At 43.6% G+C, this 12,987-nt stretch overlaps 1 protein-coding gene across 2 annotated transcripts; it reads left to right on the top strand.

The window, feature by feature from the left end:
* Positions 1–3,816: 3,816 nt before the first annotated feature.
* LOC308103722 (ankyrin repeat and SOCS box protein 2-like) lies at positions 3,817–12,610 on the top strand. Of its 2 annotated transcripts, none has more exons than XM_080453852.1 (9): positions 3,817–3,875; positions 4,451–4,759; positions 6,007–6,176; positions 6,716–6,874; positions 7,066–7,311; positions 7,599–7,770; positions 9,334–9,901; positions 11,746–11,899; positions 12,208–12,610. In XM_080453852.1, the coding sequence occupies exons 2-9, from the start codon at positions 4,458–4,460 to the stop codon at positions 12,360–12,362; spliced, it is 1,926 nt and encodes a 641-aa protein (XP_080309978.1). In that variant the 5' UTR covers positions 3,817–3,875; positions 4,451–4,457; the 3' UTR covers positions 12,363–12,610. The 2 variants fall into 2 exon arrangements, with proteins under 2 accessions (XP_080309978.1, XP_080309979.1); XM_080453853.1 differs by having other exon boundaries at positions 12,231–12,610.
* The last annotated feature ends 377 nt before the right edge of the window (positions 12,611–12,987 follow it).

Raw genomic sequence — 12,987 nt, forward strand, 5'->3', positions numbered from 1 at the left:
TGTGAATTTTAAACTGTGGATTTCAAACACAAAACACAAACGTGACTTTAATACACAGACTGTGGATTTAAAGCAGTGGACTTGAAACACGAACGCAAAGCATCGCATTTGTAGTGCTGAACCAAAAAAACACATGCAAACCAGAACTTGTTCATTCAAAAATCAAATGTGTGAATACGAACCGGACTCTTTTTTTTACTCATTAGGACTTGTGCATTCATTATGAGACTGTTCTGACTCCATACTCTATAGTCATTCAACGAAAAGGGTCTATCACATTTTTCATATTCCATCCTGATTGGCAAAAAATGTCTTCCAAAGTTTGTAGGAGTTTTGAACAAAATGTCTCAAATCATGAACACAGCATGCAATTTCCTTGAAATTTTCCACGCATATTTCCACTATGCCCAGGAAGAAATGCCACTTCAACATTTTCAAATCAGCCTCATGGTGGCGCTATAACAGGCCGACTCGTGTTTTTACCTATAACTGCACCGATCTGTGTAAAACGTTGTAAGCGCACTCCATAGAGGTCAAGGAAAAACCTTTGCCCTGCATTTTTCACATCTGCCTTTTACAGCGCCACCTGGAGGCCGACTTATGTAAAACAATTTTTTTTATATTACTCCTTCCGATTTTATCCAAATTTCACGCACATTGGTACACATGATCTCTATAGTCATGTGATCAAGACGGATGTGTTTGATTTTTCATTTTCCATCCTGATTGGCTAAGATTGACATCTAGTGGCTTGTTTTGAACAACATGCCACAACATGTCACCCTTTTAACATTGGCCTGTTATAGCGCCACCAGCAGGTCTAATTTAGCAAAATATTTTTTTTGAACAAAATGCCTCAAATCATGAATGCAGTGTCCGATTGCCATGCAAGGCCTAAGAAGAAATGGCACCCTTTTCACATTGGCCTATTATAGCGCCACCAGGAGGCCACAATAACCTACCTGACCTGGCGGAGACCTGTGCTCCGAGGAGCACTTTTTCTAGTTTATTATCTAATTACTGTTTTCCATAGCATAATGGTTGTCTTCTAATTGTATGCTGGAAAGAGAGTAATATGTAGCAGAGCCTGAAAACCAAAAATCTAATATGATTTGTAGGCCCTACACATGTTTTCCAGTCAATATGTGAATGAGAACGGGGTAGAAAGGTTATTTAAGTGACTTTGTACATAGCATGGTAGTTGGTGCCAAATGGGTTGGTCTGAGTATTTCAGAAACTGCTGATCTATACTGGAACTTTGATGCACAACCATCTCTAGGGTTTTTACAATCTTCGATTGGCCAATTTTGGTGAGAAGCCTCAGTTTCTGTTCTTAGCTGAAAGGAGTGTTGACCGGTGTGGTGTTCTGCTGTAGCCCATCTGTCTCAAGGTTCCACCCGTTGTGTGCATCCAGAGATGCTCTTCTGCATAACTCGGTTGTAACGAGTGGTTATTTGAGTTACTGTTGCCTTTCTGCATCAGCAAGCCATATCTGGGCACAGAACTGCTGCTCACTGGATATGTATCCACAAGCTTGTAGATCTGATATTTTTGGCTAATGTTACAACACAGAATAGATGCGAGGGTTCAAGTTGTTCATGTAAAAGACATCATCCTATCACACAAAGATTTCTTCTCCATTCTGATTCCTGACAGCGGATCGTCTTGACCATGATGATCTTCCGTGCTGCCTTGGCATTTTTTACTATTTTGAAAAACAATTTAAAATAGTTCAAATAGCCGATCTACAAGCTCACAACGTGTTGATGTAGATCGGCTATTTGAACTATTTTAAAATGTTTTTCAAAATAGTCAGTAATGCCTAAAAAGTGTAGGCATAAGGGGTAAGGCAGCGTGCAAGATAGGGCCCATGTCTACAGGCATAAATGCATTGAGTTGCTGCAATATGATTTTCTGATTAGAAGCTTGCGCTAACATGCAGTTGGAGAGGTGTGTCTAATAAATTGGCTGGTGAGTTCATGTCTCCTTAACGGCTCAGCTGACCAGTTGCTGCTTGTCGTCCCTAAGATGAGACTCAAGGGAGGGGGGAACGTCAAACTTTGGACCCCCCCTCCCCTTTAAACTAGTGTGAGAGTTGTATCTATATTTGTTTTATTGTCCTTTTATTTTATTTATTGACTGTACAGTCAACTTGGACCATCTAAGTTGTTGTCTCCGCCAGGCCGAAAGGCATGGCGAGAGAGTATGTTTTCCACCCCGTCCGTCCGTGTGTCCGTGTGTCCGTGTGTCCGTGTGTGTGTCCGTCCGTCCATCTGTGAACCGTTGGCCCGGTCGCAGCGAAACTGTGCACACACTCTCCCTGGATGCCAATTCAGAACCTCTGGCCCAAGTTTTTGACATGGGCCTGTTATAGCGCCACCAGGAGGCCGATTTGTGCAAAACATATTTTTTGACAGTACTCCTACAGATTTTGTCCAAAAATCACGCAAATCGGTACATAGTATCTCTATAGTCATTAAACGAAACGAGTCTTTCAGATTTCTCATATTCCATCCTGATTGGCTAAAAATGTCTTCCAAAGTTTGCAGGAGTGCTCCGTTTTGAACAAAATGCCTAAAATCATGAACACAGCATGCAATTTCCGTGAAATTTTGCACGCACATTCCCATTAGGCCGAGGAAGAACTACCATTTGAAAAATTTCAAATCAGCCTCATGGTGGCGCTATAACAGGCCGATTCGTGTTTTTACCTATAATTGCACCGATCTGTGTAAAACTTTGTATGCACACTCCCTAGAGGTCAAGGAAAAACCTTTGCTCTGCATTTTTCACATCTGCCTTTTATAGCGCCACCAGGAGGCCGACTTATGTAAAACACATTCTTTTATACTACTCCTTCCAATTTTATCCAAATTTCACGCAAATCGGTACACATGATCTCTATAGTCATGTGATCACGACGGATGTGTTTAATTTTTCATATTCCATACTGATTGGCTAAGATTGACATCTAAAGTTTGCATTATTGGCTTGTTTTGAACAAAATTCCGCAAATCATGAACCGTCCAATTGCGCTCAAACTTTGCACGCACATTCACACTATGTTGAAGAACAAATGCCACCCTTTTAACATTGGCCTGTTATAGCGCCACCAACAGGTCTAATTTGGCGAAACACATGTTTTTAACAAAATGCCTCAAATCATGAATGCAGTCAGTGTCCGATTGTCGTGCAAGGCCTAAGAAGAAATGGCACCCTTTTCACGTTGGCCTATTATAGCGCCACCAGGAGGCCACAATAGCCTACCTGACCTGGCGGAGACCTGTGCTCCAAGGAGCACTTTTTCTAGTTTGGAAATGTGCTTTATAAATAACGTTGGATTGGATAAAGTGTCGGTGTCATGTGCAGTGGTGGAAGAAGTACTCTGATATTTTACTTAGAAGTAGCAATAATATAAAAATACTCAAATTAATTTACTTACAAATTAAAATATTCTATACCAAAAGTAAAAGAACAAATGTTTGAAAATAGCCGATAGCCTAGCTCACAACGCGTCACATCGTGCCTATGTATAAAATAGGGCTAAAGTGGTTAATGCATGTTTTATAATATAATAATTTATGTCTACAAAGTAACTAGTACCTAAAGTTTTCAAATAATTGCAGTGGAGTAAAAGTACAATATTTGCCTCTGAGATGTAGTGGAGTAGAAGAAAAGGATTGAAAATTGAAAATACTCCAGTAAAGTAAAAAAAAATACCTCAAAATTGTACTCAAGTACAGTACTTGAGTAAATGTACTTAGTTACTTTGCACCATTGGTCATGTGACAGTCTAAGAATAAAGTCACAGAAACAGAGACAGTCTGTAAGTCTGACAGAGAAGAGAAGAGAGATTAACCACAACCTGTGTAAATGTAAGAACCTCTAACATTAATACTGTGGTTATATTAGTTATGAATGCTACGATTACTTGACATTATCACTGTGGTTAGTCATGAATAGTATGGTTATTTAACATTAGCACTCTGGTTAGTTATGAATAGTGTGGTTACTTAAAGGGATATTTCACTTTCAAACACGTTAAGGGTCATTTTAACGTCTACTCTGGCTTTTGGGAGCACCCCAGACAGTTTTTAAGTTGCTTGATTCAGTAATTAGATATTTGATATTCATTTTATCAGACACGCCCCATTCCTAAACAAACCCATTGTAACTTCAACTCCGTTTTAATCATGATAGATTCATCGAAAACACCCGTCCTTGGTTCTGGTGACTGATATTGTCCTTTTAATGCATGAGCCGGCCGTGTTTTTCAATTACTTTGTTCATATATTTGTATAATTGTTTGGGAAGTTATTGAAAAAACATGGCCCCTCACGTATTAGGAGGGCAGTATGAGTCACCAGAACCAAGGACTGGTGTTCTCATTTGTTTGGAACAGGTCAGGAATATCATATTATTTCTGTGATGCTTGTTTTTATCCCTACAGCATCACCATGGAGACAGCTGGCCTTTCTGCCTCTGGTCCAACATTGGAGGACTATTCTGTCTACACCAACCTGTCTGATGAGGAGCTGATCCAGATAGCCATCGAGCGCAGCCTCAGTGAAGACCACAATAACACTCCATCCACAGATACCAGACACACTCCATGTCCACCCAATCCAGAAGTCAGACAGCCCAGCGCCCCACACCTTCACAGCACCAGCACTCAACCAGGCACCCCACATCTGCAGCCCAGCAGTATCATCGCTCACTACAGTTCCCACAATCCTCCGACCACAAAGCCTCCAGATGTGTAGGTGTCTGTCAGACAAACTAATTAACACTTCTATTCATTTCAAATGACATGACGTTTTAATGGAAGTATAATAGAATCATTAGCAGGAGAGAGACCCCTAGTGGCCAGACGAATATGCATGCTGACTAACTCCAGCATACTTCAAATAAACAAAACATCCCTGCTGACGCTGAACAAAAGTTCTTATAATTCCTAATGTCTAGTTTTGAGTTGCGAACGCTAGTCCTTGCCCACTCAGTAATCTGCTTAGCAACTCTGCAGCTTGCTCCGTCGCTCGAGACACTGAAGCATTGTGTACAGTGCTGGAACCGGTGGTTTACCAGCTGGGTCTCCCTCAGATGTATTGTGGCAAGTTTGTCACGGAGGTGACTTTTGCCATTTATTGCGACAGGTTGTGTTTATGGTCACTCAAAGATGGATTACACAGATGAGAGACAAGCCAGGATGCACGTATAGGTCAGGATGCGAACCGGGGACATTCTGTTTCCCAGGTGGCCTCACTCATCTGCGGCCGCCCCAAACAGAGTAATTCATGTTGCGCCTAGTTGGCGCTAGACCTTTAACTCAATACTGCCACCTTCTTTACTGCCACCTTAAGGCGATGACTCTTATCAAATGTGAAGTTTGGGGCAGATTCAACCATGTACAGCCGAGTTACAAAGCACTTCCTGTTTAGTGGTGAAACATGGACATTTTACGACAACTCATGCTTTTTATAGCCTCTTAGGTCTTTCATGTACACTTTGCAAGTTTGAGGTGAATCTGATTATCATCCTAGGAAGAGTTTATTAAAGTATGGCTGTAAATGCCATAAATTGAATAAAATACCACAATTAATTCAAAATGGTTGACTTCCTTTTTAAGGATTTCAGGTCATGGCATCACGGTTTTTTAAAGTACGTACCAGATTTTGTGCATGTAGGTGAAACCGTATTGTGGGGCTTAAACCATTTTGTACCACCCATTTTTGAGACCCATAAAATATGTACATTTTCACCAGTTCTGATGCATGTGCAAAGTGTTTAGACCCTCAAAAATTTGATTTATTGGTGAAAATGCTACTTGCATTTCATTAGGGCTTCGCAGTGGTCCAGTGCTTGGGCCCTAATTAAAACAATAAAAAAACAAGTCAACTGAAAAAGAAGATAATTTGAGAAGCATTCAGAACAACAGATTCATAATCGTTCCATGGTCGGCATGAAGAGTCAGTGTGTTAAAGTATAATGTGGTGAATTGTTTTCTAGGGTGGAGAGTCCTCTGTCTGCAGCGATAAGGGCTGGTGACGCTAACACAGTCAGAACGCTAGTTAACGTCCCAGGATGCAACCTGGTGTCCAGTATAAAGCTTGGCTGGCTGGCAATCCACCAGGCAGCCGCCTATGGCCAGGAAGCCTGTCTCAGAGTGCTGCTGACAGGTAACACAAACACTTGTTTTCTTATTGTCCTGCTGAAGAACACTTTGACACGAGATGCGGTTCTTCCAAAGAGTTCAACACTTGTAATCCCTATCGAAGTGGATTTTTATTTTATTTGGGGTGTAAATATATTATTTGATTAATCAAACTTCAATTTCTTATGAGATCATTCTATGATCACAGATTGGATATTGTTGCTGTCAGGCAGAAACCAGCTAACTCGTGTTTGACGCTTTTGCATTTTTTTCTCATAAATCAGTGCTATCGAATATTGAACCAATGAAAAGTATTAAAAAGCGCTGCTGACAAAACCAGCTAACTCCATTGGATCTTCAAAATTTCTGCTAAACCAGCTAACTGGTATCTGGTTTTGCTGACTCCAGGCTCCACCCCCTTTTTACCTCCAACCTCATTGTGAGCTTGGAGATCCATTTAGCTTTTTTTTCCTCCTTTTTTTTATTTCCTGAAAAATGTACATTTTGGAGTTAGATGGTTTCTGCCTGACAACAGAGATATGATAGTGATCTTGTTTCTTTCAGCTCAGCCTGTTATGTTGAACAAGAAAACAGACAAGAAGGCTCAGACGGCACTGATGTTAGCGGTCGCCAAACAGCATGCAAGCTGTGTCCGTCTGCTGCTGGAGAGAGGAGCTGATCTTACACTTGTGAATAGCCATCGAGAGACTCCCCTCTATAAAGGTAGAAACACCACACTTAGTGCTGCAGTTTGTCTTCGATGATGCAAGAATTAGCAGCGTTATGTCTGTTAATTGTGTAGTTCAGTGGTTCACAACACTGTTCCGTAGTGACCTGAAGATGGCAGTCTTTTCAAAGCCTACTTCAACAGAAGCTATTGAATGTGTTTACCAAACAGTGTCTGTTCTCCCCAGCGTGTGAGAGGGGCAATGCAGAGCTGGTGGCCACGCTGCTAAACCATGGCGCATCAGTCCACACCCCATGTACCCTGGGATGTACAGCGCTGCATGCAGCTGTTTTACAGAACAACGTAGAGATCTGTGAGATGTTGGTTAAAGCTGGCGTCAAAATCAATACAGCCAGCATCTACGGCATGACTGCTTTGGCCGAAGCTGCTCAGAGTGGAACTTTAGAAACACTACGCTTTCTTCTCAAACACGGTAGGTACATGACACGCCAGCACTGCTGGTTTTCTATCCAACCAGGACATCTAGTACTGCTGGTTATCCTACCAGAACCTCTAGTAATGCTGAATTTACTTCCTAACAGGATCTCTAATACTACTGGTTTTCTGTCCTACCAGGACCTCTAGTACTGCTGGTTTTCTAGCAGTACTAGAGGTTATATCATAGTTTATTGGACAGATGGGCAGACGGACAGACAGACAGACAGACAGACAGACAGACAGACAGACAGACAGACAGACTGTGTTCTGTTGTGTGTTCAGGTGCTGATATTAACAGTGCTGCAGCTGACGGTGCAACACCGCTCTATGAAGCATGTAAGAATGGTCATGTGTCCACCGTGGAGCTGCTCCTGTCTCTCAAAGCAGACGTCAACAGATCCAAAAAGGCTGGTCTTCTGCCCATCCATGTAGCTGTGCAGAATTCTCACTCACGGTCAGAACACTTCTCTGTTTACAATCTGTCACTCACGTTCAAGAATGAAAGTGATGAGTAATGAAAATATAAAACAATGTATAAGCAGCTTTATGCTTATATTAGTACTATTAGCACTATTGGGCAGCGTGTGTGTGTGTGTGTGTGTGTGTGTGTGTGTGTGTGTGTGTGTGTGTGTGTGTGTGTGTGTGTGTGTGTGGTGTTTCGATCAAAGCCAAGAGTCAGACAGTGGTGGTACAAGCCCATATATGGATATTTATTTAGAAAAATTGCACAGAGGTACTGCATAAACGTTCAAATCATAAAGTGAGTATCTAATAATAATGAATAATTATAACAGAGGTTCTTCCCAGGTTTGGGGCCCAGTCCATTCGTCAATTATTCAGGTTTTGTATGATACTGTTTTGAAGGGGCTGCGGGGCTCCAGCTCACTCCTCACACTCAGAGAGTACTGTTTATACTTTTAGGGCTATTTCATGGGAAGGTCCATTCCCTGGTTGGAGGCCCGGTCCTGTCATCACATTATCGTCACTGTTTACACATGTTCCACACGGTTGCCTATAATATAAAAGACACAGGCTTTTAGATATCATTTCACTTTAGAAGGGAAATAGTGGAGTGTATCGCCTACCGCCTGAGCGCCCGTCTGTTCATGGAGAACCAGTGAATACTGTGAGAGAGCAGAGAGTGTTTGTAGCCGACGCCTGGCCGGTCACGCAGGTGCGCTGAGTTGGGGTTGATCGAGGAGGTAGATTGGAAGGTACCGCCCCTCGATGACGTGGCCTAGGCTGCAGTGCTGTCTCCTGGTCCTCTCTCTGTCTCTCATCCACTGTCTCCCCATGGTGCGGCGCTCACCTGATAGGCGGTCCCCTAGCGAGACTCCACAGTGTGTTGGCTGGGAAAGCGGATGAAGGCTGCAGCAGAAATGGGCCCTGAGTCGCATTGGACTCCATGCCACTGTATCCTGACCCAGATCTGTCAAGGACCATTTAGCTGTCCGTGCACCAGTCTCCCTACGTTAAAGCCATGTACAGGCGTCCTCCATAAACGGAATCCATCCTAACAATCCGGATTAAGTCCTGTGGTGAACAGCAAGTGGTGATGGGCTCTGGGAATGAGGAAGAAATAACCCTTCAGTAACTGCAGCCTCTTTAGGGAAGAAGGGGCTAGAAAAGGTGCACTAAAATAGCTTGCCTCAAACCCCAGCTTTCTATCTTCTAACACTGACATTGACTCCGAAGTCAACCATCATCTGAGTTGTGCCAGCGGAGCATACAGTATGCCAGACTCGGGTAAATAGTCTTTAAAGACCAAGGCCCACACCAAACCTGGTCTACAGAACCGTTGTCCTCCCCACCCTGCTGAGCTGAGTCATGATGATGATGGTGGGGGTGTCTGTCTGTCTGTCTGTCTGTCTGTCTGCTTGAAAAAAAAGTAAAACTTATGTGCATTGCATTATTATAAAATAATTTACTGTTTCAAACTGAATGATCAAATTCTTGTCATAATTATCACACCAGCCTGTTTGTGTTCCTGTTGTTTTCATGCTTTGTGCTCCATCAGCGTCGTGTCCCTGCTGATTCCCGTCACCAGCCGGAACAGAATCACGAGTAGCGGCATCAGCCCGTTGCACATCGCCGCAGACCGCAACCGCAATAACATCATGGAACTTCTCCTGGAGGCTGGATTCGACCCCAACTGCCAGCTTTCTGAAGAGCGACGTAATAATTATAAGGACCACCGCAGCACAGCGCTCTACTTCTCCGTCTACAACAGGAACCTGGAAGCTGCTGAGATCCTGCTGGGGGCTGGAGCCAACCCCAACCTGGACCTGTTCAACCCCTTGCTGGTTGCCGTCAGGAGAGGCTCTATGGAGATGGCGTCCCTCCTCTTGGAGTATGGAGCTGACGTGAATGCCTCCATCTCCACCCAGCCTTGTGCCTTTCCCTCTGCGGTGCTCCTTAGCATGGACTACCTCCCCACACTCAAACTGCTGCTGGACCACGGCTGCAACGCTCGCTCCTGTTTCCACTGCGTTTACGGCAGTAAGACTCATCCCACACAAACACACAGTGAAGAGCAGAGGAACTGCTTGATCGCGGTTCGTGATGCTCCATGGAGCCGTCTCCAGGTGAGACTACTCTTATATTTATATTCATGATAAAAAAAATCATTTTTGTTTCTCTTGTTATCATGGTAATAATCCACCAAAAGAATTACAATTTAGCAGAAGCTCTTATCAAGACCAACGCACAAGTGTGAGGATATCAGAATAAGCAGTTCAACAAACAACATAGTAAATAGTCATGCAAGTATAGTGCAGAGAGAACAATCTAGGGCCTCAAAGAAACTGGGACACCAGGTAAGCAATGAACCTATCATTTATCCAAATGGCATTTATGGTCAAGAAGGGACAAAAAAGTAACCAACATAACGTATATCTGCAAACTAGTATATCTGCAAACTAGACCAGAAGGGATACAAGGAGAGATGAGTCCTAGGGGCTAAGGTAGAGTCTGAAGAGGTGAGTCTTCAGACTACGGTGGAAAATTGGGAGTCAGTCTGCAGTTCTGACTCCAGGGGGGAGTTTATTACACATTTTGGAAGCCAGGAGGGAGAAGATTCTAGGGCATGTGGAGTGTTGTCCTGGGTGTTTTAGGGGAAGCTCTAACAGCCTATCAGTGTTAACTTGAACGGACGAGGGTACCATGCCTTTAGTTGCCTTGTAGGCCAACACCAGTGTTGTGCACTGGCTGCGAGCACAAACTAGAACCCCATGATGGGAACGAGACTTGGGGGAAGAAATTAGAAATACCACGCATTCTGGATCATTTGGAGGGGCTTCAGTGAGCATGCCAGGAGGCCATTAAGGAGGGAGTTGTAATAGTTAAGCTTGGAGATGACTGGGGCCTGGATAAGGAGCTGGGCAGACTCTTGGTTGAGGAAGTGTCTGATCCTTTGGTTGTTATAATGTGGAAACCTCCACCAGGATGGAGTGATTGGAGTCATCGCTGCAATGCGTGCCTTGAGGGACAGCTGACTGTCCAGGACAACACCAAGGCTCTTGGTAGTTGGAACAGCGAGGGAGTTGTTGATGGAAATGGTGAGATCCTGCAGGAGGCAGGGCGTACCTGGGAAGGAGAGAAACTCAAGCGGGCTACATGCTTCCCAGCCGACGACCTAGTTCAGACAGGGTAGGTTCTAACTACAAAATTACTCCAACAAGAACTTCTGATGAGTGGTCTCACAACTTTTGGACGCTCCTGCAACCCTTGCCGTCTTTACTTATGGGATTCAGACAGCGTGATTGGTCAGAAGTCGGGTGGTTGTGATATACAGTATATTCATTCAGCCCAGGCTTCATTCAGCCAGCAGTGAAAGCAGGGGACGTTGGCTGAGGAGAGGAACTAGTCTCAACAAACACCTCTGAAATCCATCTCTAGTGACCATGCATACACACAAACTGTCGCAGGAAATAGCAAAACCTCCATACCTCCGTGACAAATGGTTCCAACAGGGCGTTGGAACGATATCCGGGTAAATAATCGTACTGATTGTACACACATGCTTAGAGACAGGGTAAGCTGCACAGCTGTTATTCATTGAATCAGATCATCGGGCGTGGTCTGCCTCTCAGGACAAAGAGCAGTTCTTTATCTGAAGAAATGTCTTTAAAAATGTATTTTAAAAGCATGTAGCTACCTTCAGTGTTATCTGCCTTGAGGTGGTGAGAAGACATTCACTCTAAGATTTCAGGCAGGCATGCAGTGATGCACTCTTCAGTCACAGAGGGAGGGAAGGATACCTACAGTTGAGTGGAGGGAAGGATACCTACAGTTGAGTGTCATTAGCATAACAGTGATGAGAGCTTGTGAGCTGAAATGATTCCCCCTTCATACACATTCTTGTCCTGACATTTTCGCCTTACATTGTATTTCCTACCTTGTCTAGTTGTGTGTTTTCTATCCTGTCTAGTTCTGTGAGGCTGTGTCCAAGCCGTCCATGAGTCACTTGGTGGGGCCTCTCGTTTCTCTGCTGTTAAACTACGTCAGCCACATCAGGCTGTGTTCCAGACTGATGGAACATCTGGACTCTTCTCCACTCTGGACCGAAATCAAGATCAGAGCAGGTAAGTTTATTATCTAGTCTCCAATGAAACAGACAGTGCAGGAGAGATAGGCAGTAGGACAGCTGAGAGGGAGACAGTCGAAGGCTCTGGTGGGATCTGATTCTAGATGGTCTTGTCCTTTTTCGAGAACTAGTTACAGTGATATGACATACAGCCGTGACGGTGTATGTGTGTCTGTCTGTCTGTCTGTGTGTGTGTGTGTACGTGTGTGTGTGTGTGTGTGTGTGTGTGTGTGTGTGTGTGTGTGTGTGTGTGTGTGTGTGTGTGTGTGTGTGTGTGTGTGTGTGTGTGTGTGTGTGTGTTTACAGTGCCTCCTCATCCTCTCATGCAGCTGTGCAGACTGAGGATCAGACATCTGGTTGGTGTTGGCAGGTTAAAGCTCCTCAGGGATTTAGATCTTCCTTCCAGACTCATCAAGTTTCTCTGCTATGAAGTGGACTGTTCACTGGACCTGGACACTTAAACAATCCCCTGGTTCATGTGTACAGATTTGCATGAGATTTGGACCAAATATTGGAGTAATATTAAAACTTCGGCTATCCGGCCTGCCAGACACAAAGAGCAAGAGGGGACATAAATGTATCCTACCTGAGCTCCTGAAAATGTTTTTTTTCTTCCCAAAACAAAGTGGTTAAAGGCTGTGCCATTCATACATCTCATTAATTTATTGGGGAAATAAACATAGAAGTCATGTTACTGCAATAATATCAAAGTTACGATGTCACAATGCAAAGTCTTAATAAAATACTAATGTTTCAACAACAGTCTCTTCTTCATTTGATAATATATCATTTATAATATAAAAGAAATCCACTCTTTTCCCCCCCGTACATTTCCTTGCCAAAAATAGCAGATCTACATTGTGAGCTTGTAGATCTGCTATTTTCGCCGAATGTTTGCTCCAGACTAGGTGGATGGGGTTCATGTGGTTATGGAGATTGAGCAATGTGACTGAATGGAGAGATGGCATTCATGTTTAAGTTCAGCCTGGCAGATCTTCAAATATTTAATATTTAGTATATATTATCCCTCTGCGACACAGCCCAAACCTCCTCTGGAGACAGCCAGATAGTCTGTGAACCGAGTAT

This window comes from Gymnoscopelus braueri (genome assembly GCF_963280865.1).
Source record: "Gymnoscopelus braueri genome assembly, chromosome: 16".
NCBI classification, from domain to species: domain Eukaryota; kingdom Metazoa; phylum Chordata; class Actinopteri; order Myctophiformes; family Myctophidae; genus Gymnoscopelus; species Gymnoscopelus braueri.